Source organism: Eumetopias jubatus, unplaced genomic scaffold (genome assembly GCF_037043125.1).
Source record: "Eumetopias jubatus isolate StellerSeaLion01/CBP00866 unplaced genomic scaffold, mEumJub1_p1.0 scaffold_3, whole genome shotgun sequence".
In the NCBI taxonomy this organism is placed as follows: domain Eukaryota; kingdom Metazoa; phylum Chordata; class Mammalia; order Carnivora; family Otariidae; genus Eumetopias; species Eumetopias jubatus.
In genome coordinates, this window is record NW_028274809.1 from 35388148 (window position 1) to 35415920 (window position 27773).

Consider the following 27773-nt stretch of genomic DNA (forward strand, 5'->3'; position numbering starts at 1 on the left):
CAGCTACAAGCACACATCCAACTTAATCCAACTAGTTGCATACTTACCTGAATCATTTTAGTGTGGACGCCCTGGCCCATTTCGATCCCACCGTGAGTCACCAGCACAGACCCATCCAGGTAAATGTGAACCAAGGCAGCAGCCTATCCAGAAGAGATGACAAGTGTTTCCATGATCATTTGGACTGATATTATCACATGTCTCATCAATTAAAACATTTTCTCTGGAGAGTAATGTATAGAATTGTCAAATCACTAACATAACAATAAAAAAAATTAAATAAGTAGGTGAAGAAATAAGCAAAGAAGTAAAAAAGTGAGTGAGTGGGGGTGCCTGGGTGGATCAGTCAGTTGAGTGTCTGCCTTCGGCTCAGGTTATGATCCCAGGATCCTTGGATTCAGCCCTAGTCTAGCTCCCTGCTTAGCGGGGAGGCTGCTTCTCCCTCTCCCCGTGTTCTCCCCTCCCTTCCTGCTCGTGTTCTCTCTCGCTCTCTCTCAAATAAATAAAATCTTTAAAAAACAAACAAACAAACAAACAAAGAATTGTCAAATCACTATATGGTACACCTGAAGCTAATATAACACTGTATGTTAATTATACTGGAATTAAAATGAAAAACATGTAATAAACTCTTCTAAGCTCAAAGACATACAGAACAGGCCATGGACAGAACCTGACCCACTCTGTCATTTGCCAACCCTTACTTTAGTAGTTTAATGTTAACCAGATGTCAGCATAAAAACTGTCCTCAAAAACCAAATATGTGCTGCACTGTCAGTCTATTCTAGAAGGTATTAAAAAGTACCAGATGAAAATAAATAAATAAATAAATAAATAAATAAATAAATAAATAAAACAAAATATTTTCCCTGGGAATGACCCCTTCCTTTTCATCTCCTGCTGAAATACGCATACTTTTCCCAGTGCCCTGAGAACACTGAGCAGAGCCAGGTCAGTGCTGGGGCTTTGAGGCTGGGGCAGGACGACCCTCCTTAAATGCTATTTCCTCATAAGGACATTTGAGGATCTCCTAATCCAGAGTGGAACAACAATCTAGGTTTGGGGTTTGGTTTTTTGTGGGGGGGGGGGTCAGTTGTAAAATGCCAAGTTAAGTGCAGATAGGTTGGGGCAGGGGAGAATTGTTTACATGAACACATAATCCCATAGTTGTAGGTATGACAGAGAGAGGCAAAAACAAAAACCCAAGTAATATGGGACAGACAGACATTGTTTGCTGCAAAATGAGCCAAGCCTACCCCAAATTATCCTGGCACAGAATTATAGGGCTTTAGTTGGAAGGGAACCTGGAAGTAATCTTATCTAACTGTATAGCTCCCCACAGGGACCCAGAAAGAACTAAACTGCTAACACAGAATTAAAGGCTGCTGTAATCAGAAACATCCAGACTCTAGCTAAAAATGTTTTATAATCAACACCAATGTGCCTTCTTGCAATTTTGTCCATGCTAGACTAAGGGGGATGAAGATATCCCAGGAGGCTGCAGAAAACAAGGACGGCCTTTTCACTTTGCGTCTCCAGTGTAAGAGTAGTATTAACAGCATGTGGTCCTAGCGAAAATGCCCCAGTGATTCCACTGTGGTTCAGGAAGCCCTGCAAGGCACACTTCTGTAGTTGTTCAACTGGGAAATGCCAACCTCATAGGTGTGGTCTGGGCCAGCAAGGGGTGACTTAAAGCTCTGTCAGCTAGTTTCTTAATATCTAAGCTTGTAGGCAGCATGGCACAAAAATCTAGGATTTGTAAAGGCAGGGTCTTCAGAAAATTCTAGTAACAAGCTAATAGGTATACAACGAAGCGAAAATTTTAGTAAACTTTCATTACTCAGATTACCAATAAACAACCCTGGTTATAAGCGAAAGTCAATGAAATCACATGACAATTACCAGATACACCCAAGGAATGAACTACATTCCTTGATTGATTCTCTGATGACCAGAAGGACCTTTATTGCCACTTGTGGGCCATGAGCCACACTTGGAGGACTGCCTCTTTACTGGTACCCAAAGGTTTACATGACTCCAGTGAAACAGAAGCTTCTAAGACACTGACAGTGAAAATGGGCTCAAGTTACCCCCAGCAGGTGTACCCTAGGGATGTATTGGTCAAATAGGGACATAGGGATAACCTTTCTCAGCCTGAAGGAGAATCTTAGAACCTTGAGGAAGGCATTGTTGCCATGATAATCATGCCCAAGATCCTTGGGAGGATGGAGCAGAGTGTTTTACTGTTTGTTCACTCATCACTCCTGGAGATATCATCTTGTGATCCCGACCATTTGTTCTCAAAACAGTAAAGCTAGGGAGTGGCATCCCCTACAGAGAGCCTAGTGCTGGCTGCCCCAGCTGCTCATCAGATGCCCAGGGATGGCTGCAAGGGCTGCTCCGGGCTCCATTCTCCACCACTTTATTGCTCTCTGCTAGAATGGAAGCCCCCTGAAAGGAAGGGCCATGTCCTAAGGCATCCTTGGAATGCAACATAGTATCTCACACATAGTAAGTGCCCAATAAAAGTCTGATAAACGAGTTTACAACAGCATAAAGATTTGATCTGTTTCTGAACTTTTAAAGTCTGTATTGGCCTCCTTGGCTCTGCAAGCAATTCAGAAGTTGCTTGTGGGAATTTGTAGCTGCCACATGCACCAGAGCCACAATCACAGTGGCTTGTGCAGTTCCTCCATGGCGTGACCCTGCTGGCCACGGGGCTCGGCCCGCGTGGGACTGCTGAGGAATTTGTTCCCTGTGCTGCTGCCATCCCCTCGGGGCACTGAAAATATCAAATTTGGTTCAGTTAAGTGGCACCACCGGAGGGTCCATTGTTACTGCCACAAAGCAAAATTCTGCAAAGCTTCATCTGTGAAATCGGCACGACTGGAGCATGAGAACAGATGGTTCTCCGACACAAATCGGGGACCTAGTCTGTGAAATCTAAATCATCCAGCAGGGGCTGCCAGGGTTGGTGAGCAGTTTGCTTGTGTTCCACAGATTCCCAAAATGTCTCAGGCACTGGAGCATTTGAGTTTCCACCCTGTGTCGGGCACCATGCTAAGGTACTGGGGATGCAGAGTTTAATTAGGTCTTGTCTGCTCTTCCATGTCCCGGCGCTAGTCCTTAAATACATCGGAGGGGAGGTATGCGTGAGCCCCACAGCTGTCGAAGGCACAAGGGCTGCCCCTGCTCAGGGAGATGGCACGGGATGATGAAGACATGTGACCAGACCATCTCAAAGTCCACTCCTCATGTTCTGTGGCTTAATAGCTGGATGTCCTTGGGCCAGAGAATGAATACCTATGGGCTTCAGGTTCTCCTTCTATAAAACAGAATCATACCTACCCAACGAAGGTGAAGTGGGGCATTACGAATCCCCCAGCCTTGGGCCTTCTAATATCCTTCCTAGTTCTTTCCCTCCTCTGTTTGGTTTGCTTCGGGATCACCTTTTGGCACATGGCTTCCAGGGAGCAGCTTGACTGATCGGACTCCTCGATCCGGCCCCACACCAGTGTTTCCAGCATGGCCACTGGTCTCCGGGGAAGATGGGTAGGGCTGGTGGTCTGAGAATGAAGTCGTACTGCTGGCTGTGGTCTGGTTTCCTCCCAGCTGAGCTGAATCCCACCTCAGTTCCCTCCAAATGGTGCCACGGAGAGGCAGCTTGATGGAGCTGAGAAAACACTGCTCCTGGATCCTCTCAGACACAAATCTCCAGCCCTAGCCGCCCCCCCCCCCCACGCTCTAGATGTGGGGCTTTAGGCAAGTTATTTTAGCTCTTGAAGCCTCGGTTTCCTCACCACTAAATGATGCTACAAATCTTATAGGTTGTCCTGGGGGTTGAATGAGACAAAATCTAAAAGGGGTGCTCAGTAATTATCATTATTTCTTAGATAAAAAATTTTTGAGAAATTTCTGATACGGGAAATGGGCCAGGTCTGGTCTACTGTGGAGACCAGATGTTGGGTAAGGGCAACAGTTAAATAGAGACACCCTACCACATCTACCACAGTTACGCCCTGGGGTTGCCAGTAGGTCTGTAAACAACAGGGATTCTTTTACCCAGGGGTCCTGGCTGGTCTGCTCAGGGACAGATTGACCAGACTCACGTCTTCGTCAGCTGCTCACTAATCAGTCTAACCCCCAAACCAAGATTCACTGCTCACTAACACTCTCCTAATGGTGGTTTTGTCCTCTCCCCTCCTTCTGAACAATCTTTATTCCTCGCGCACAGCCTCCTGACTGTCTCCCTCGTAGGGGTAAATTGTGTGCAGAGGACTAAACATCTCTGTGTCGTTTCTGCTGTCACAAACAGGCGAGGAATGGGAGGGCTGCACAAGAGACCACGACTGGTATTGTTACGATGTTCCTTGGAGCCACCACTGGTCTAACCGAGCGTGGAATATTCTCAGGATCATGCCAAAGCTGAGCCAGGATGGTCAGGTGGACGGGTCAGCACAGGGATGGAGGAAGACGCTTCCTGCCCTTTTGTTTTGGCCTCCCCCTCCCCTCCCTCTGCACACAGCGCACTTACTAGCACTCCCCACAGCTCCGCCCCCATTTGCCCCTCATCTGTCATCACTCAAAGCACCTGCCATTCCTTCTTCATAGCTCAGGGAAAGGTGTGAATTCTGCAGAGGGGAGTGGCCACAGTTTTGAGGGCTCCGCCGCCTTCTGTACATACATGTGCGCATACGCAGACGTACGTGTAGGAACGCAGATTACAAGGGTCCCACAGACCACCAGCTGTTCGGGTACGTCTCAGTCAAGAACGAGGGGGCAGATGCATGCAGCAAGTGGGATGTGGCAAACAAAAACAAGCAGGGAATGATCAACGGAAGAAACTACAAGAACAAATTTCTTCACATTTTTAACAGCTAAGAAGTGAGCAAATTTCTAAAATTCTGTTTTAAAAAATTATTTAAGTTACTCTTCTGGGTTTAGTTTATCCCACCCTCCAGAAGCCAAATGCCGTGCAGCTTCTCATCTCTATTTCATGGTCCAGTGACACTGCAGCACAGAGGGGCTGCAAGAGGAGCGCTGGCAGGCATCCATCCCACCATCTTACTTCAAACTTGAGTGGTCTGGGCCCACAGCAAGTTGACTCAGTTGCTTAATGCCAGGACCAAAAGCAGATACCATGTCTCCCGATTTCCCAGCAAGAATGCTTGTCACTAACCCTGGGGATTCCTGCAAAGGAGCTCTTATCTCCTCTGGAGAAAGCTAGCTTGATGGAGGACAGCTCTGGGGAAGGCTTACAAACAGGCATTGCAAGCCTATGGCTAATTCACCTTCACAGAAAGTCTCCCCAACACCTTCTGATTGGTCTGTTTGGAGAACTGACCTGACCCATAGCAACTGAGCCAAGGCCAACAGGAAACTTCAGGGGTACCATGGCCAACCCTTTTTTCTTCCAATAATTCTCTGAGTTGAATTTTTCCACAACCTCTTTCCTCAGGGAGTAGGAAGACATGGCCATACATTCTTTCCAACACTGAATCAGGTTCTTGGCATTAATCTCTTGTTTGTAGGGTGTCTGATCAATTTCCTTGTACATGTTTATCATTCGGACCTATAAAAGAAAAGGAGATCAAAACGGGAGGCAAGGCAACAGATGTAGTGTTGTCCATCCACTGTCTTCCTAGTCAAGTTCTGCTCATCCCATCAGGCCCAAACTGAGTTCCACTTACTCCTTGTTGAAGCCCTTCCTGAAGCCTTCTCTACCTGAAGCCTCTATCTAATATGTTAGCACTTAACAGGCTTTCTATGCTGCTCTGGTATAAGTTCAAAGGGAGGCATCCTTTCATTATATTTCTTATATAACTCAGTATAGTCCTGGTACACTGTAGACTCCTCTAATTCTAGTTGCATTTGTGAACATCTGTTGAAAGGTAATCCTGAATTTAACTTCCAGGCTACATGATCTACACAATTTGGATTGTTCAGCTGTGGCAAGACAAGACTGCTCATCCTAGTTATCGGTTATGTTTAAACAGATAACTAGGATGAAGAACAAATGAAGATTCTTTTTTTAAGATTTATGAGAGAGAGAAAGAGACAGTGAGCGAGCAAGCGAGCACGAGCAGGATGGGCAGAGGGAGGGAGAGAGAGCATCTCAAGCAGACTCTGTGCTGAGTACGAAGCCTGACTTGGGGCTCGATCGCTCAACCCTGAGATCATGACCTGAACTGAAACCAAGAGTCAGATGCTTAACCCGCTGAGCCATCAGGTGCCCCAGGGAAGGCGGTGTTTTTTTAAGGGTGGCTGTTTTCTGCTCCAACTTCCCCAGGGGTGGAAGGAGGTCATTATCTAATTCTCCCTATGCTACCAAAGGCACCAGCATATCTGGGAAGGAGGCTGTGCTGAGACGACCAGAAGGGAAGAGCAGGGACCCCCAGGAGTTCAAGAAACATAAAGGAAATGGCTCCCGCCTAGGGCCACCGATTCTAACATCGAATGGAAAGAAGAAGGCAGATGAAGTGGGGACTGAGGCTTTCCAAGGTTCACTGCAGCATGGGGCAGAGGCATGAGGAAACCTGCCAGAGGTGCCAGCTCAGGGCGGCTGGCAATGCAACCCACCCTCACAGAGGCTGTCCATTTGTGAGAGAGCTAGCACAAATGGAGCCCACAGGAACATACTTGAAAAGTGGCCACATCTCAGCAAGGAGGGGCCGAGAGCTTGCTGGGCAGAGGCTGTTTCCTCTGGTCCTCCTCTCCCTCTCTGCCCCAACAGCAAAGCAGAAGGCACAGAGCCGGGAGGGGGGGTGGGGGACGCACGCCGTGTCTCCCCACCCTAACTCGGCTCCAGGATTCTGAGTGCAAGAGGCATGGGGGTGGGGTGGGGGGCACAGAGCTTGTTAATGAATGAAACTGGGACCGAGACTTAAGGAACAGAAAGGAAACTATTTTAGTAACTGAAATGACTGAAACATTCTGACAGCTGCCTGAGACGTTCAGGAAGCAGAAAAAAGAAGGGCTTGACAGACTCGGTGGCAGCAATTATATCCCTGGCCGAAGGAGAGTTCTCACTGAATGAGCTGGAATCCAAAGCTCCCTCTTCAATATCCTCTGTCTCCAGGATTTTTGGGAAAGAGCCTGAGTAGGGTCACTGAACTTTGGAGTCCAGGCTCTGTCTTAACTAGTTAGCTGGGTTACCTCGGGCACATCATTTAGCCCCTCTGGATCCAAACTCCTCAACCTGAATGACCCCCAATGGTCCTCCCTGCTCTGGAGCCTGATGTTTTGTGTGTGAGAAACTAGTTTAGCCGTACCTTCTCAGGGGCCAAACCACACTGGGCTGCCACTTCGGTGATACAAGACTCAGTGATGAGCCCCGCCTGAGGAAAGCCAAAGCCACGCAAAGCTGTGTTGGATGGAAGGTTGGTTCTGCACATCCACGCCCGGCAGCGTAGGTTGGGAAACTTGTAAGCATTTTCCATTTTCAGAAGTCCCATTTCCAACACCTGGGAAAGCCAGAGTTGGTGTGATCAGATTCTCATCCTTCCATACCTATTTTGCCCTCCTGAGACCTAGGACCAAAACCAGGCAGGAAATGACCAACCCTCTCTACATCACATCAAACATGCTAGAATAGACCCATGTCTTAAATTAAAAGAATTTTTGTTATAAAAACATTTTTAAGGATTTGAATAATTTTTTTGAAATCATCATTTTTTATTTTCATATTTTAGGGCTAATGTATTTTTTTCCCAGGTTTCAGACATCTGCCAAAGACTGTGAGGCATTCATAGGCTCTAAACACTGGGTCTACAGAATGTAATGAATAAAATATCCTACAGAGCATGAAAAAAAATGTTTTGGTATTTGGTCTAACGCACTGGTTCTCAACCAGGGGTGATTTTGTCCTCTGTCTTCCCTGGTAATGTCCAGAGACACTTTTGGTTGTCAGAGACCAGAAGGTACTGTGCCACTGACATCTAGTCATACAGGCCAAGAATGCTGCCTGACATCCTACCATGCACAAGACAGCCCCACAACAAAGAATGATCCAGGCCAGAATATCAATAGAGCCGTGGTTGAGGTCTAATGCTTGCATTTGGGAAAAAAGCTCTAAGTACGGGAAACATGGAGATAACATACAGACACAGACTTAGCCAGTATCTCTGTATGTGTAAGTAACACATGGCTATCCCTGCAATGTGGATCTTTATTTATTTATTAAAATATTATTTAACTATTGAACAGCTTCTGAATTATATCATTTTATGTAATACTTTCCAGAATGTGAACTTGCTTCTTAAAGCACTTACAAGTAATGACTCATCCAGGGAGGCGCCTCCATTGCCATAATGCTCCATATCCAGGGCCAAGATTCTGCCATCGTTCATGAACCCAGCCTAGGAAAAGAGAACTGATCTTTAATGCTGGTGCGGGGGATGATGTCTCTCTACATTTTACTTTGTCACTTTGGAAATCCTCCTCACATGGATAAAAAGCTTCATGACATTGGATTTGGCGATGATTTCTTGGATATGACACCAAAAGCAAAGGCAACAACAGCAAAAATAGATAAACTGGACTACAGCAAAATTTAAAACTTCCATATATCAAAGGACATAATCAACAGAGTGAAAAGGCAAACCAGAGAACGGGAGAAAAATTTTCAAATCATATATTTAATAAGGGGTTAATATCCAGTATGTATATGAACTCCTACAACTTGACAACAACAAAAAACCCAACCTGAGGATTTGAATAGACATTTCTCCAAAGACAGTGTTCAAATGTCCAATCAGCACATGAAAAGATGCTCAACATCACCAGTCATTAGGGAAATGCCAATCAAAATCACAAGATACCACCTCACATCCATTAGAATGGCTACTATAAAAAAGCAACCAGACAGTAACAGAAAATAGTAAGTGTAGGTGAGCATGTGGAAAAATTGGACTGCCTGCGCACTGTTGGTAGAAATGTGAAATGGTGGAGCTACTGTGGAAAACAGTATGGCCATTCCTCAAAAAATTAAAAATAGCAATATAATATAATCCAGCAATCCCACTTTTGAGTATTTATCTGAAAGCACTAAAAGCAGGGTCCCGAAGAGCTACTGGTACAGCTATGTTCCCAGCAGCATTATTCCCAATAGCCAAGGGGTAGAAGCAACCCATATGTCCATCAATGGATGAAGGATCAAAAAAATGTGTTACCTACAATGGAATAGTATTCAGCCTTAAAAAGGAAGGAAATTCTGACACCTGCTATAACATGGATGAACTCTGAGGACCTTATGTTAAGTGGAATAAGCCAGTCACAAAAGGATAAATACTGTTTGATTCCATTTATATCAGGCACCTAGTGTAGTCTGATTCCTAGCAAGAAGAATGGTGGCTTCTGAGGGGCTGCTGGGGTGGAAGAAATGGGGACATATTGCTTAGTGGGTGCCAAGTTTCAGTTTTACAAGATGAGAAGAATCCCAGAGATGGATGGTGATGATGGTTGCACAACAATGTGAACATGCTTAACGCCACCAAACTACACTTAAATGCGGCTAAGACAGTAAATGTTATGTTGTATGTATTCTGCCACAACTGAAAATAATAAAAAAAAAAAAAAGGAGAAAGTAAGTGTAGAGAAAGATATAAAAGCAAAATAAACGAAAATCCCTCCTGGAAAATTCATCACTACTGTTCTACCAGCCCTTTTCTTTCCTCCGAAAGCAAATCAACTGCATAGTTCGTAACCTCCCTTTCTTGTCACAAGTCCTTGAATTCTGGCTCCACGTTTCTACCTGAACTTTCTCCCCCGAGGCCACCTCATCTTCTAATCTCCGAATCTGGTGGCCTGCTTCGAACGGACTCAGCACATTTTTCTCAAAGGGCCCAATTTGCTGAAAACTCTCAGCAGCATTTGGCGCTGCCCGAGGTCTTTTACATAAATATCTTCTTTGTGATTCATATGTATCCAATATCCGTGCTTTCCATCTGCACTCTGCTTCAGTATCTCTGAACTTATTAGAGTTCACTTTGTGATTTTTGTTGAATGGAACCAAATTCAAACCAAAGTCGTAGTCAAGGACACGGCCTATGAATTCCAGAAGTTTGAGTTCTGGCTCTGCCACTTAACTAGTTCTGTGATCTTAGGCAAGCTCTATAACCTATCTGCGAAATGGCAATAAATAAAATAATGCATAGAAAATTACAGGTGAGTGACTGAAACACAGCAAGCGTTCTAAATATAAATTATTAATATTACTATTATAAGTGTTATTAATATCATCTCCTGTCTTTACACTACATCAGAAAACATCATTTTCTCATAATTATAATCACCACTATGCTTAAGGCTTCTGTAATTGTAACAAGTCCTTTTAATAAGGTTCCATATTGGTGAAGTACAAGGAACCATACTGGTGAAGGAACAAGATCCATCATTGTTCTTCCAGACCGGTTCCTCCTTCCAACTTGGTGCTTTCTCCTAGAAACCTCCAAGTCATGTTTCTGGTTTTATTCTCCCCTGTTCTTTGCCAAGTTTGACACCAACTCCTATTTTATTTTATACTACCATGGCTCTTGGACTCATTTCTTCTACATCTTACTGTCACAGCTCAGACCCAAAATACTTCATGTCTGAATGATTCAGCTGCTGCCTGATGGTCCGCCTGCCTCCACCCTCTCTCCTCCCTGGGCCATCCTGCCCAATGCCATCATATTACCTTCCCCAATGCACCTGTGTTTGGTTATGACTTGACTGATCAAGGATCTACCCATCCTGAAACTCTAGGCATCTCTCAGTCTGGCATCACTTAACCTAACCAACCTTATTTTCCACCACCCCTCAGTAATTACTGTGTATTCTAATTCGCCCTCTCTCCTTATGCCCCCACCCCCATCAAACATACCATGTTGATCCCTCCTCTGTGTTTTTGCTCTTCCTATTCCCACCACCCATATGTCTTCTTTCTGCGCATCTGTTCTTGAAGGCCATGTTTCACCTTCTCTAGGATGTCTCATGAACATACTGCAACTCATATTCCTCTCTCCTCATAGGTTTACTATGTGCATCTCATCTTTTAACCTGACATTATGTTTTCATGATGACTTCATATGTGTAAGTTTTATTTCCCCTCATTCCCTAAAATGTAATCTCTGTCAGAACAAAGTTCACTCTGATAAATCTTTGTTAAACTAAACCAAATTCAAAACATAGCTCAGAGTGAACGTGAGTTGAAATAAATACATCCATTATCTCCTAAAAATATGTATGCAGGTACACCAGTTGTGGGGAAGATGATGCTGTGTTCAACAAATGTTGTTATCTTTCATCCTGGGCACACAGAAGACTACGTTGCCCAGCCACCCTCGTAGTTAGGTGACAAAGTCCTGGCTCAACACATGTGAACAGAAGCAAGGCCCACATTTAACACACCTGGTGCCTAAAACATTCCACACACAACACTCCATGTTCTCGCTCTTCCCTTGTGTTCTGTCCTCTGCAGAAGACTCAGTAAAGGACTCAGAGTCCCTAAGGTGTGCTCTGCAATAGAACTTTCCGAGATGATAGCAATGTTCTATATCTACATGTCCAATATGGCAGCCACTGGCCACATGTAGTTACTGAGCACTTGAAATACAGCTAACACAACTGTGGAACTGAATTTTGTTTTATTTAATTTAGTTAATTTAAATTTACACGTGAATAGCCATATGAGCCTTGTGACTTCCATACCACATGATGGAGTCTAAGGGGATGATGGTGGCACTACTGGATGGAAAAAGTTTAAGTCTCTGAATAATTTTTTGGAGCACAGTCCTCTCCTCTCCCCTTCTCCACAACCCCTGCTGATTATACTGAGCTGTTACTTGAGCAAGAAATAACACAATACAGGTTTAAGCCCCTGAGAGTTTTTAGTTGTTTATTTTGGCAATTAATCCATTCTGACAAGTTAATTTATTTCTTATAAAGCAAAAGAATAATTATTTTCTGCTGTGGAAATTTTTCTAGGAATTTCTGGGACAGAGTTTTATAGAAATAACATTTATTGAAAAATGAGGAAACCGTTGGCAAATAATTGCAATTTCACAGAACACTATTGGGAATTATTCTATTTTTAGAAAATGTGGAAGTAGTCTGGTTATCAGATCTACTTTCATAGATGTATATATACTCACATGTTTTCCACTCATTCACTCTGTACCAGCCAAATCCAGTTTAGGACTTTTTCACAAACTGACATCTTTGAGTAAAGCAGATGTGAACCAGGCGATAATCAGTGAACACAAGGAATAGAAAGTTAAACAGAAGCAGGGTCTGGTGATTTGCTCATTGTTAGTCCCCAGGAGAGGCAGCCCAACGCTGCCCTCTGCAACCATGCAATGTTATCTTGATAACATAAATCCTTTCCATCCCCACTCTTCTTCTACTCACTTTGTACTTTCCAAGGTAAGGGTGGCGGCCTCCAGTGATTAACATGTCTTCTCCTCGCTCCAGAACGCAGCGGACTGCACGACCATGTCTAAAGCAGAAAAAAAGAAAGAGTGGTAAACTGTATACCAAAGATAGTAGATCTGGGGATTCCCAGATAGTAGCTCTTTGGTATACAGTATCCAATCCACATACATTACAAGACAACAGAACTACTGCCCTGGGGCTGTCCTGATCTCAGGCAAGCACGGTGGCCTCCCCTCCCCTTGGGTCAGGGTACAATGCCTGGCATTCGCTACTTATGCAAGGGAGGGTCTTGGGTGTCAGGGGCTCTAGAGTATTGCTTTGGGAGTATTTCCCATTGTGATAACAACCTCTGCTATAGGGAAGTGGTCCCAAGGCCACATTATGGACTGGTTACAAATGGAGGAACTCAGGTGGTTTCTGATTACCAAGTGCTCCCTGAAAGGACAGATCTTGAATGAAGGTCATTTTGCTTCATGGAATACCGGAACTGACTTATATTATTCAGCAAAGAAATTAAAGCCTACAATGTGTCTGCTCCAAAGACAATTTCCTATGGTAATGTTTTGAGATCCTTAAAGGGAAATGGCAATGTAAATAAAGGTAAGCATCACAAAAGCAAAAATCTCCATTTAAATCAAGAAAATATATGTATGAACACATTTATAAATATAGATATATTTAATATCTATATTATATAGCATATGTTATTATATATAAATATATATTATATATAAATACACATAAAGGATTTTATGTATGAACACATTTAAAATATAGATATATTTACTATCTATATTATATAGCATATATGTTATTATATATAAATATATATATTATATATAAATACACATAAAGGATTTTATATATGTGTGTGTTATATATATTTATAAAAGATTGAACTTTTTTCAAACCATTGAACTGACTTATATACACATATAGGTGCTAAGGACAAGTAACGACCATCTATTTGGGACTTGTTTCTGTCCACTCTTTAGGTATTTTTACTGTGGCTTTCATTCTTTTCAGTAATTGAGTCTCACTTTGGTTCTTAGTATCTGGTATGACAATATAAGATTAAAAAGTTGTAATAAAATGGCAGCTTTGTGTATTTGTATACGATAGGTGATTTTAAATAATCTTAACCCAAATTCTTTCTCCTGAACCCCAATACTGAGAATGCACAGCATGACTTCATTTTATTTTTAGTCTACTTAGCAGATTTTCTCCACTTACTTGTTGGCGGCAAATGCGGTGATGGCTGCCAGGATGCCGGTTTTGAAAGCCTTCCCCCCGAAAGCCCCACCAATTCGCTTTACATGACACATGACCTTGTTAGCTGGGAGCTTCAGGGTCGAAGCAACTATGTCCTGCGAATGATAATAGTTCCCATTAATCTGATCCATCTGCAGCAAGGGAGTGGGGAAGCCTTTACACATTTGGATTCCAAAATGTTGTATACAATACAGAAACTGTGTAGTTATACTAAATAACAGGACAGTTGCCAATAACCTAAGCATACATTCACAACTGATCTCAGTGGCATTTAGCTATTATGACATTGTAAGAACTATCATTAAGTGGTCCTTTTAGTATCAATGGGATATTTTTGTGCTAATAATTTTTTTTTGAGAGAGCGCATGAGAGGGGTGTGGGGGTGGGAGGAGCAGAGGGAGAGAGAGAATCTTAAGCAGGCTCCACAGCCAGCACGGAACCCAATGTAAGACTCAATCCCACAACCCTGAGATCACGACCTGACCCAAAATCAAGAGTTGGATGCATTAACCGACTGAGCCACCCAGGCGTCCCTGTGCTAATAAATTTTTGGAAAATTCCCCTATGAACCATAACCAAAGTATCCTTTACATACTAATCCCTTGGGATACATTTCCTGAAGCAGTGAGATTTTGAGGCCTTGCACACGTGTCTCAGACTGGATCTTTTTCCCACATTCTGCTGTCTCCACTGGAGACATTTCTCACCTCCCATCTGGATTATTGCTGAGTTGGCCTATGGGTCCTCCCTGGATGCAGGTCTTGCTCTTCCTTGCCATCCTAATGTTTGGAGGTCATTAAATCTTAACAAGTCATGTTTCTGGATGTGGAGCCGCAGGGGGATGAAGCAATGGGCCCCAAATCACATAGGGAGTGAGGAGCAGACAGGACTGGAATGGGACTCACCTGACCCTTCTTAATGTTCCAGCTTCTAAAAGGCCTCAGTCCACACATTCCCACATTTCTACCTTCTCTGGTAATAGCATCGGCTTGTATGACCTACTGAATCAACCCCTTTGTTTTGTTCCCCTTGCTTTCACCCTGTTTCAACTAGCCATTCCTAAATGCATCCCTGATGCCAGCTTGGGCAGTGCCCGTCCTCCTTTCTCACATGCATGCTGCCTGGCATACAGCACAGAGGCCTATATGTTTACAGAAGGAATGAGTGAATGAATGAATGATGAATGAGTGGCATTTGATCTTGGTGTGGAATTGCCTAGAAATGGCCTCTCTTCTCACCATCTAGACAAACCTCATTCTCCCTACAAATCCAAACTGAAGACTTCATCTTCATGGACTTTCTGGGTGATTCTAGCCCTCAGCAAACCCTCCTTTCTCTTAATTCTTCCATCTGTGTAAATTCTGACTTAGCTGATTAAGCATTGAGTTCCATTCTGTCCAATACCATTTCCTAACTGCTTCATGAGAGTTAGGTACTTATAATCTTTGGAGGGCAGGCTTTCCTCTTTTTCCTTTCATATTCTTAACAATGCCAAGAGTACAGCAAAAGAGATCTGCGGACTCCATAACTGGTTCTGAAGTTATGTATCCACAAACAAAAGGTGCCTACTTTCATAACATTCTCTTAAAAGCTTTGAAATTGTATAGCTATTAATACCCAAATGGATAGGGCTGTTAGTACTCCAAATTCCTTCAGTTCCTGCAGTGACATTTTTGTCTCTAATTGCTCTTGGTATATTTTGCCAGCAGAAACCATTTAGCCACCTCTCTTCTGCAAAGGCCCCATGTTACCTGTACATATTTGGGAAACTGTGTAGAAACATAGACATCGATTTCTTGATCCTCTCCTTTGGGAACAACAAGCATGCTTTGGGTTTCCATATAAAAATGTTCTTGACCTCCCATATGTATTTCACCTGTTATAGGAAAGTACACAGAGTCAAGGAGGCTTTCAGATAGAACAGGTAGAATTCACCAGCTCTTATCCCATTATGGAGAAATTCCACCAACAGTGCTATTGCTAGGTCAGCAAGCTATACAGTTAAGGGCCACAAACACTTAGCTTTCATTATATCTGCAGATTTGAAGCAGAGTTCTGTATGGGTATCTGTCAGGTCTCCCAATATGGTAGGTCACAAAGTTCTAGGAAAAGATGTGTGACATTCTACAGTCAGTCAAAACACTATGCCAAGGAGATTTCTGGTCCAAGATGAGATGGAGTAATGCACTTCTCTTGTTTCCTTCTACTAAATACAGCACACAACTTTATTTATTTACATGCAAAAGAAATATAAGACGACTCTGAAAGGTAGAGAGAAGGCAGACCAGCTAGGAAGTTTGGGATCCAAGGAAACACACATGGTGAGTTTAGTGAGTTATGTTCTTTGTTGTTGCTGTTTGCTTCATATATCCCAGACTTGGTACCAGAGAAGCCAGCAATCCCAAAATATCAATAGGAAAAGACAGAAAGAAAGGCCCCAAGAAAAGCCTACTTTCTCCAGCCAAAGGACCAAGAGATGGGAAGCTTAGCAAGAAAACTTTTATAAAATAACCACTCTACTCCAGTGAAAAAACTGTGGCCCCATCCCTATCTGCAAAAGTTGGATGGAAAAATCTAGACTTCCACCCTTGTCAGGCTATAATGAGATGCCCTAAACCTTGCGTTGTGGTGGTATCACTGGAAACCACACGAGCAACTTGGACTTCCACCCTTCACCTAGCAATAAGAAGGAAGAAACCCCTTTTCCCCACGAACATGGGGTCAGACGAGTTCTGGTAAAACAGAAGATTTAAATAAGATCCAGAGTCTTAAAACAGAATAGTCAAATGACCAGGATACAATTGAAAATCACTCATTATACCAAGAACTCAACTTGAATGAGAAAAGACAATCAACAGATGTCAACACCAAGATGACACAGATGCTGGAATTCTCTAGCAAGGGTTTTTAAAGCGGCCATCATAAAAATACTTCAGTGAGCATTTACATAAACACTTAAAACAAATGGAATAGAAAATTTCAGCAAAGAAACAGAAGATAAAAAAAGAGCCAAATGGAAATTTTAGAACTAAGAAATACAACAACCAAAATTTAAGAGGCTCAATGGAAAAAGCTCAACAACAGAATAGAGACAACAGAAGAAATAAATAGTAATCTAGAACACAGAACAACAGAAATTGCCTAACCTGAACATCAGAAAAAAAGAGACTGAAAAGACAATGAGAACTTTAGGACCTGTGTGACTATAAAAAGACTGAACATCTGAGTCACTGACATCAAATACTTGAAGGAATAACAGCCGAAAATTTCTTAAACTTGGCAAAAGACATAAACCGACAGATTCGAGAACCTGAGTGAATATTTGAAAATATGATAAATCCATAGAAATCCATGCCAAGCCACATCAGAGTCAAACTTTTTTTTTAAAGATTTTATTTATTTATTTGAGAGAAAGAATGAGAGAGAGAGAGAGAGCACATGAGAGGGGGGAGGGCCAGAGGGAGAAGCAGACTCCCTGCCGAGCAGGGAGCGTGATGCCGGACTCTATCCCGGGACCCCAGGATCATGACCTGAGCCGAAGGCAGTTGCTTAACCAACTGAGCCACCCAGGCGCCCCAGAGTCAAACTTCGGAAAAGTAAAAATAAGAAAATATCTTGGAAGCAGACAGAGGAAAACACTACCTCACCTACAGGGGGGGAAGATTCTTCACAAGGCAGAGTTCTCATCAGAAACCATGGAGACTAGAGGAAAGGTAAAACATCTTTCTTCAACTGTTAAATGACCTATAAACTCAGAAATCTATATCCAGCAAAAATATTCTTCAAGAATGAAAAAGAAATCAAGACACTTTTAGATGAAAGAAACTAAGAATTTGTCTTAAACAGACCTATCCTAAAATAATGGCTAAAGACAGTTTTTGAAACAGACAAGAAATGATTTTTTTTAAAGGAATCTTGGAACCTCAGGAAGGAGAGAGAACAATGGAAAGACTACAAATACAGGTAAACACCACAGACTTTCCTTCTCCTCTTGAATTTTACAAATTGCATTGAAAGCAAAATTACAACATTGTTTCATGTAGTACTCAAGAGTATAAAGAGGAAATTTTTTAAGACTATTACAAATGAGAGAGTAAAAGGATGTGAAGAAAGGCAAGATTTCTATGTGCAAACTGATAAAATGTTGCTACCAGATATATTGTAATACATACATTATATATTATATATATGTAAAATACACCTAGAACTACCAGCAGAAAAACTAGACAAAGAGATAGACTTGAAAATACTACAGATAGATCAAAATGGAGTGCTGAAAAATGTTCAACTAAGTCATTGGAAGATAGGAGGAAAAAATTAAACAGAGAAAAAAAACAGAATACAATTATGACCAGCCATTATGTTAGGTGAAAGGCAGAACTTTAACAAATTAAGAATGTATCCAATAACAGTGATTTTCAGATGGTTTAAGGGAGATTCCCAAAGAAATCTTTTGTATTGGAGTCTGGATTTCCTATCTTACCCAAAATCTGAATAAAGAAAAAAATATAGAAAAATGAGATTATGTTTCATTTATAAAATATAAAAATTAAAATGTCAAAACTCAAATCTCAATTTTATGTTTTTAAAGATTTTATTTATTTGAGAGAGTGAGAGAGAGAGAGAGAGCACGAGTGGGTAAGGGGCAGAGAGAGAGAGAGAGACAGAGAGAGAGAAGCAGACTCCCTGCAGAGCAGGGAGCCTGATGTGGGGCTCAATCCCAGGACTCTGGGATCATGACCGGAGCTGAAGGCAGATGCTTAACTGACTGAGCCACCCCAGGGCCCCTCAAATCTCAATTTTAATGTAGGGTTTTATCAAAGACCGCACATTGGAAAATCCACTTGTCAGTGGGCTCAAATTCATGGTTTACCATATCAGTGTTCCCACCGATCCACTCAGAATTTATTTTGTTAAATACCTACTTCACTTAAAACATGAAAAGCTACAACCTATTAGAGCTCTCTCTGCTCACACCTGGAAAGCAGGCCAAGTTTTAGAACCCTGTTACGTTGCGCCGTCCATCCTGCAGCCCTCCCCCCAACAGGGCCCTCCCTCTCTTCCTCTCAGGGTATTGCTCTCAACTAATTTGATCAGTTAATCCCCGAGATAAAATGTTATTCCACTATGGGTTTAGAAGCGATTCCTCCGGGCACATTTCCATTTTAATAAGAAGCCCTTCAAGACTGAAAAACCATTAGGGTATGCAGGAGTCTATCTGTATTAAGCCCAGTGGGACAGGATGTGGGAAGATAATCTTGGTTTCAGGGCTCCTAGATCTCTTGCAAATCCTGCTGCACAGATTGCCTTCTGTGCTCTCCAGCGTGAAGCCCGTTCTGGCTAACGGAATTTTTAAGGAGAGAAATGAGAAGTGGCATCACGTAGAGAGAGACGTTCACCTCAGTGTTGGAAAATTAGATCAGTCTGATTCCTGCTCAATCACACGCCTCCCAGCCTCGGCTGGCTTATTTGTGAATGGGGGCTTTTAATGCCCTCCCAGTGCTTTGACATCAGGGCTAGGAAGGGACCAAATATATTTTCACAGAGAATAAAAACAAACAATAATCTCACTCCCTTCAAGAACACAGTCTTAGACTTGATGTCATTAGTGCTCCACATAGTTTATCTTTTAAATATTTGTTTTTCTTAAAGCAGCTATATTCCTGAGGGACAAAGTGCTGTTATAACTATCACCTCCAGTTACCTCCCGCTGAAATAAGTGGCCAAAAATTCTTAACTCAAATGACAACTGCATTGTAAGAAAAAAAAAATACCTCACACTAGTGAGTCAAGAAGATGAAAACTTAAAAGTGGTATAAATGTCCCTTTTAAAGCATCCTGTATCACTTTCATATTTATCAGTAGGGTAAGGGGCAGGATACAAATTAAAATTCAAGTAAGAGAGAGACTGAATAAATTCCTTAACTGAATTAAATGATTAAAGAAGATGTCAAGGGAAAGAAAAACAATTGAACTCACACAAAAACACACATGGCAAGAACAGAGGCAAGAACATACTATGGTCCAAGTGGAGGAACCCCCTTAAAAATGGATATTTCCAAGATGCTCACACCATCATCTCTTATACTAAAAATGCTCCCTCTTTGTCTCCCGGAAAACAGCCCCATCCTTCGAGTGTTTGCCCCATTTCACTAGTCCTAAGAACCACCTGGAGCCCTGTGAAAACTCATCAAAAGCACATTCCTGTGCTACCCTGGGTCCCCCAATTCCAGAATTCCAGAAAGGAGGCAGCTCCAGGAATCCCCAGGCAGGTCTCATAAATGGCTCCCACTGGGAGGCGCCGGGAAACACTGGGTGTGCTAAACAAGCACCTGCCAGGGGTTAGCTCAGTAGTAGACTGTAAAATCCTGCCTAGAGAACAACAGAAACATCTCAGCCTAGGAGTAATTACTGCTCACACTTATAGGTCTCCCTACTACGGGCCAAGCTCTATGCCAAGCACACTTATGTTATCTCTTAGAATCTTCACAATGGATCTCTGAGATCAGGATTATTTTATTCATAATAATTTTAAAGCAGGGGGACGGGCCCTGCCAAGTCACACACTGATAAGACGGCATGCCAAGAGAATACTGGAAGGGCGATGGCGCAAGGTGTCTTTTCTACAGCTTCCAGGTGACGTCATCCAGGCAGCCTGTGACCATGTTCTGGTTTAACACAGCTGTGGAGTTAAGAAACATGATGGGCTTTGACCTCAAGTAGCTGGGCTGTTATACCTGACAGACCTCTGGCTGTACGCTCGGGGATGGTATGCCTTAGGACTCTTCTGAGCTTGGGATCAGGGTTGGAGAGAAAACTTAGAGTGATGATAGCTTCAAACACGCACTAGACGCCAATACCCTGGAAATTCACTTAAAGACAGACAATGCCAAACGAGATAGTCTCTGCCCTGAGATGTGGGACAGAAAGCCCATGCCCACCCAGCAACACATCTGGGTAAAGTAGACCTTGCATGGCGGGCGTTAAGGATGGCTCTCTAGCATGGATGAGAGCAGAGCAGAGTGGGGAAAGTATGTGTTATTTAAGACCCATGGTACATTTTTTTTCTGCTATAAAGGACATGACTGAGACAAGTGGCAAAACCTGAATAAGGTCTGTTGATTAAGTAATTGTATTGTGTCGATGTGAACGTTCTGATTTTGATAACTCTTTAAGTAAGATAATGTTCTTGCTCTAAGGAAATACACACCAGTATTCAGGGGTAAACCAACATGTAACTTACTCCCAAATGGTTCAGAAGAAATGTGTGTGTGTGTACAGAAAGAGAGAATGATTAAGCAAGTGTAGTAAAGTGTTAATAATCGGGGAATCTGAATTAAGAGTACCTGGGAGTTTCTTTAATGTTTCTGCAAATTTTCTGTAAATTTAAATTATCTCAAAATAAAAAGTTACAAAAATTTTATTGGAAAATTCAAATCAACTATTTTCTAAGAGAGAAATTTCATTTTAATTACACATATACATGATGGAAGGAAGTCTGGAAGGAAGGGAGGGAGAAGTCAGAGAAAGGATGGAAGAGAAAGAAACATGGGCTTTGGAAATGCTAAGAAAAGCTATCAATTCGATGACCAGCTTTATCACTTAGTAGCTGTTGTATGACTGTTCAAGCTCTGCAAGCACTCTGAGCCTCAGTTTCCCAATCTGCAGGGTGGTTATGAGCAGGAAAAGAGATAACATCGTATAAAAACTGCGGCCATGATGGGGCAGGTGGTCAGTGCACAGTATAGGGGGCTGGGCCTCCCACTTCACCTCCCTGCTGTGCTCTACACACACACACACACACACACACACACACACCCCAGACACAGACACACACACACAGACACACACACACACACCCCAGATACAGACACAGACACACACACACCCCAGACACAGACACACACACACAGACACACACACACACACCCCAGACACAGACACAGACACACACACACACACCCGACAGACACAGACACACAGACACACACACACACAGACACAGAGACACACACACACACACACACCCCAGACACAGACACAGACACACACAGACACACACAGACACACACACCCCAGACACAGACACACACACCCCAGACACACACACACACACACACACACCCAGACACAGACAGACACACACAGACACACACACACACACAGACACACACACACACCCCAGACACAGACAGACACACAGACACAGAGGGAAATGCATGTGTGAATGAAGTGCCTGTTCTCAGCTGATTTCTAGGTGATTTCTGAAAGGCAAAGGTAGCATTAAACTAGACAAGCGCATAAGCCTTCCGGGCTGCTTCCCCCTCCTCACTTTTTTCAGATAGCTTTACCTTCTAGAATGTGATCAACCACTTTAAATGCTTCATCCACATTTCCATATTCCAGTTTCCTCTCTGGTTCAAAGAAGGAGCTGTGCTGTATGGCTTCCTGGACAGAACAGAAAAGTGAGGCTCTGTAGGCTAGAGATGCAGCCCTCTGGCCGTAGCCACCCTCAGTGGGGCATCATCTGAGTCGGGCCAACATTGCTCCTGCTCTGGAATCCCATGCTCTTCCATTCAGCACAATCCCAGGGAAGAGCTAAGAACCAGCCTTCAGAGAGACTCCTCACAGAGCCAATACAAATGTGCCTGTCGAGTCAAAAGAGAGTATGCCCAGGAAAAACCCCAGCATGTAAGGTAGTCCTGGAATGGAACTAGTATTTTTCCAGGAAGACTGTACTGTTCATTCCACAACCCACTGTATGAAGCTAAGGCCACACAGCACAGGGGTTTAGAGCTTGGACTCTGGACCCAGTCAGAATTATGTTCATTCTCTCCATTTACTACCTGTTTGACGGGGGGCCTATTATTTCTTCTCGCCGAGCCTCATCCGTAAACGGGAGATACAGCTGTGCACACAGCTCCAAGAGCATTGTGGTGTGGATAAAATGAAATGAGACATGTAAAAGGCTTACATGGCATATAATAAATGCTCACTAAGTGCTAGCCGAAGACATTCCAATGATAAGGATCATGGTGGACCTGCCAGCCAGCCCACGCCCCTCATTTGGGAGGACATGCACAGCGTTTGAGCAGGGCAGTAGGGCAGCTGGGACTCCACCCCGGAGGTGAGATTCCATTACACGCCCAGTCTGGGTATGTCAAATCCACTTACACACTGGTCCTATTGGCTTCCTCTGGGTGCCTAGTGAAGGGAGACCGTGTGGGTACACGTCATCAGGGAGGTAGCTACAATCATATAGGCTGGTTTCCTTAGCTATTCAAGGAATTTATCTTGCTGTAATCCCTGTGTCCCCTGGCAAATGTGCCATCCCAGCTCCTGCCACCATTACCTACTGTGGATTACTGGCCATCCATGAAAGTCCAGCCTACTGGCAGTTAGGAATTATCCTAACTCTGGTTCCCTCTGGCCACAAGGAGATGTTCAGACCTACCAGCATACCTTACAGGACTGTTGTATTGTGATCCTGCCATTTCCCCCACTCCAAGAGTGGGTTCATTTGTTTTTAGCACCAGCGGACCCAGGTTCCTTGATGGAGGGTTTGTTGTTTGCTTCTATTTCTGACTAGCTGTGTGACTGTCTGACCCGTCTTCTTCTTTCCTCATCAGAATAAAGACAGTAACAGTTTTTCCTCACAGGACTGTTGTGAGTGTTTAGTGAGTTAATGTCTAAAACCTGCTTTGACCTGTAGTGAACTCTGTGTAAGTGTTAGCTATGGTCATGCTGTTGATCATGATGACTGATGGGAGATTATGGTCAGGAGCATATTTGTCTCACCATGGTCATCAGCCTGATCCCTTGAGCCAAGAGTTTTGATGGAGTTTCCCCATTCAAACTGTTAAACATTCTAGAAAGCATTAGCTTGGTTAAACCTCAGTGCTAGTGACAGAGATACATTTATTTTTATCCTATTTAGATTGATAACACAGTTCCTTCTAGAATGAACTTATATGCCTTTCTTATTAATCTAAGATTCAGATATTCCAGGTTGAAAACAGAAGTTAAGATTTATAAATCCTATTTTTTAAAGTTTAATCGTTTTCCACTTCACTTGCTGCTTACTTTTTGAGTAACTTTGAGACAATTTCCCAAATATTTCTTGGTCAAAAAAGTGATTAAAAAAACTGTAATGTGTACAGAGCTGGGCACATTTCCCTGCTAAAGATTTTGATTAAATCTACTCTGATCCAGTTGACTGACCTTGGAGAGCTTGAACTCTGATGAAAAATGTGAGGTAGCTCTCCTCCACGTGTCAAAGTTCGGTGTTTGAGGCTGGTATTTTCTGGCAAACAACTGAGGATCTGCCAGGTGGAGTGAGGGCAGGTGAGGAGAACGGTGGCATCTGTTTACTTGTTTGGAAATTCATTTGGCTGGCAGGTGGGGGCAGGGAAGAGAAGACACTTAGCCACCAGTACTGGGCAAAGGACTGTAAACAAAATTTTGATGAAGTATCATGTAAATACTTTCTTATGAAAAGTAATTAAGGAATTATTTCTTAGTTAGAAGCACCTCTAAAACAGAATGCTGGGGACTGAGTGTATAAAGCAGGCAAATGCAGCAGGCAACATCTGACTAAAAAGGGAAGAGAACATTGGAATCTGAAACCGGCCAGGAAAATTGGGGAAGCTTTATCACTCCTTGACTCCAGCTTAATTTCTGTATGTTTGTCTTCTTGACATGATTTTATTTTACTTTTAAAACACTGAGAACACTGTCCAGAAACAAATGCTATGTTTCTAGGAATAAAGCAGCATGATAGGAAACACACCAAAGCCAAGTTCTTCTGGAGACACTAGTCTGAGCCAAGTCAGTTTCTCATTCTCTGCCAGAGGGCACGCTAGTCACCTAGAGAACAGCTGATTCATTTTGTTGTGAAGGTAATGTATTCCCAGAGTCCATGGAGTCTGTCTGTGCTGAATCTAATCTATTCATGCTGCTTTCCCAACGTGCATGCTTTCATTATTTAGTAAATTATAAGAACCAATGAAATGGATGCAGAAGAACACCTATCATTTCATGGAGATGAGTCTTATAATCTCTATAAATCTCTAACTTCTTTCTAAAAAAACAGGATAGAAAATGCAATTCTCCAATTGGTGTAAGTGGTCAAAATACCGACAGGCATCACAGGATTCTATTCCTCATACTCACTTAAGATATGCACTGAAGAATCTAAAGAGTGTCTCTAGTATTTGCTGCACAGAGCATCTTGCTGATTCCTGCACGCCCCCAACAAAGTCCGGGTGCCGGTGAACCCAGGGTCCCGGACACTGCTGCCTGCCCATGCAGCACTCCTCTCACCAGTCCCCTTCAGGGATCAGATTTCTTTTTACGTCTCCATCCCCTCCTACCCCACTGTGGCCCATACACTTCAAAAGAAATCTAACCCCCGCCCCCCGGCAATAACCAACAGGTCCGCCATTCCTCTGGCTAATCATTCATTCAGAGATGGGTGTGTGACCTCAGTGGCCTGATAAGGCTGGATCTCAGGACTGGAGCCTGGAATGCTGGGACAATGCTGCTCTCTCCTCCCTGGACATGGACAAGAAGCTCCTGGCTGCCATCTTGTGACTGCAGGGGCTAAGGCGTGGACTGTGGGCAGCAGAGAGGAGAGGCACAAAACCAGGTTCTTTGCCAACACTGATACAGTCCAGGGCCAACAAAGCCCCTAAGTATTGCACATCACTTGGAGTCAGATTTTCTTTCCTGTCACTGTAGGCGAAAAGCATTTTAACGGCTCCCCTGGGGAAATGTGCTCTTCTGACCCCACCCTTGCACTCATTACCTCGATTGTCAGGATCAGTGGCTGCAAATCTTGGTAGACAACCTTCACTCGCTGAGCCGCTCGCTTTGCCTGAAGCTCGGACTCTGCGATCACGGCGCAGATGAGCTGGCCCACACAGGACACCTACAACACAGACAGACTTCTGTGCTCAGGGAGCGCAGGTGCCAGGCCCCCGCCTTTCATTCCTTTTCCTCCTCCCCGCTAGCACAGAGCCAGACATACAGTACAGAGCCCCTTCACATGTGCAGTGCAGCTGTTACAAAGGCCCTGGTGAGAAAGCACATTTGTCAGAGCTGCCCTGCTGACCCTAGTGCTGGAGGAGGCCACTGACAAGACGTGATCCCTGGCTGACCCTTGAGCTTGATGCAGGCAAATGGAGGCTCCTCACTCCTTCCCTGTCCTTAAGACTGTACGGTTTCCACACTAGGAACTGTTTCAAGGATGGAGCCTTAGAGTAAGGTGTGGTACAGACCATCTGGATGGCCCAGTTAAGGCCCCCACACATACAAACTGGCAGATGGGTGCAGAGATCTACTAGTCTTGTGGCTGCCTAAGATAAGCCTCAGAAGTTCCCTTTCTTATCCAAACCACTCCCTACCAATCTGGAGGGGTCCGCCTCTTTGAGCGGTTTCTTTTCGCCCTGTGTGGGTGGGCACCAACACCCAGGCTCCAGGGGAGCTCAGGTCTTTGTGCTGCCTTCCCTGGCAGAAGTGGCTGACGAGGGGCAGGAGTGACTGTTACACAGCAGACTCAGGCTCCAGGCCAACGCACTGGGGCCCGAGGGTGGGGGCGGGGCCCGAGGAGAGCCAGTCACTTGGCTTGACCTGTGGCTGCCACCAGGATCAGGGCCATCCTGGGAGGAAGCTTCTGGAAAGGGAGGACCTGAAGGTCATAGCCCATCTCATCAGACACGACGGAGGGAGAAAAGGAAAACACAACACTGTTAGTGAGCAAATCTCTGTCCCAAACCTTGGTGGCGCACAGGCTCGTCCTGAAGACACTGAGCCTGTAACTAGCCAAGACATAAGCAAGCAGAGAGCATCCGCTTCATCGTTTCACCTGCAGGGGGCGCAGGGGCCTAAGGAGTTCACACAGGCAGAAAATTGATGGGAACAAAAAATAAGGCTCCAGAAAGGGAAAATAGGACTGGAAGAATTCACCATGACTGCTCCGTTCTCTCTCACCTTAAACCATGATCACAATTCAAATTTAATCACTCATTTTAAAACTGACTTTAAACTATTAAATCTTTTCTACGATGAGCACATAGTTTTGTCATCAGAAAAAACTGTGGTAGTAAAAAAGTTAAATCTAGCATACGTGCGGGCACGCACACCCACACCCACACACAAAAGTATGTTTGCTGGGTGTGGATGGGTGGGGACAGTGGGGAGATAAGTGAAGAGGAAAGCTGAAATGTTGACAATTGTTGAAGCTGGGGGATGGGTCTATGGGGATTCATCGTACTATTCTCTATTTTTATGTATGTTTAAAAGTTCTACAGTGAAAGATTTTTTAAAAAGATTTTATTTATTTATTTGACAGAGAGAGACACAGCGAGAGAGGGAACACAAGCAGGGGGAGTGGGAGAGTGAGAAGCAGGCTTCCCGCTGAGCAGGGAGCCCCACACGGGGCTCAATCCCAGGACCCTGGGATCATGACCAGGGCTGAAGGCAGACGCTTAATGACTGAGCCACCCTATAGTGAAAAGATTTTTTTAAAGGCCTAACTTTAAAAAGGAATTAAACTAACAAAGGCATTCACGATGGTTCCACGCTCCACTCTGCAAGATGTCTGGGTTTGCCCCAGTGACCTGGCACACAGATGTGCCCCTGAGATGCTCATCATCAACATCGGCACACCTCCCAGCGGAAGTACTATCGTGCAGCTCAGAAAGGTTTTGCTTGTTTAATTAACATTTGGCAAATTCTCACTGTCTTCCGCAAGCCCCACACAGCCCTGCCTCAGTCATCAAGATTTCATTTTTATCAACTATATCAGCCAGCAAGAGCCAGAAGTAGGGACTCTGTTACAGGAGGAAGCTCTTTGGTGTCAACACTGAACTGAGAAGCCTGAGTTAGGCAGAAAACCTGCTGAACACTGCCCTTGTTGCATTTTCTGAAAACTTAAGTCACAATAGCCAAATCATTTTGAATCATCTGCAACTTTTAAATGGCCACAGTGCTATCACTGTTCCTCTACCCTGCTACAGGGGAAGCAGTGTGAGGACTATGCAAATGAATCAAACATAGGGTCTCACTCAAGGACTTTTATTAGGTAGGGG

At 43.7% G+C, this 27773-nt stretch overlaps 1 protein-coding gene across 1 annotated transcript in view; it reads right to left on the bottom strand.

Moving 5' to 3' along the window:
- AOX1 (aldehyde oxidase 1) overlaps positions 1-27773 on the bottom strand; it is a 57441-nt gene that overhangs the window by 14381 nt on the left and 15287 nt on the right. The window contains exons 11-19 of the mRNA XM_028121698.2: positions 25490-25612; positions 22035-22131; positions 15435-15559; positions 13645-13778; positions 12388-12475; positions 8271-8357; positions 7272-7463; positions 5345-5572; positions 48-143 (exon numbers count right to left, since the gene is read on the bottom strand). Of these exons, the coding sequence (XP_027977499.2) occupies positions 48-143; positions 5345-5572; positions 7272-7463; positions 8271-8357; positions 12388-12475; positions 13645-13778; positions 15435-15559; positions 22035-22131; positions 25490-25612 (1170 nt within the window). The remainder of the gene's footprint in view (positions 1-47; positions 144-5344; positions 5573-7271; positions 7464-8270; positions 8358-12387; positions 12476-13644; positions 13779-15434; positions 15560-22034; positions 22132-25489; positions 25613-27773) is intronic.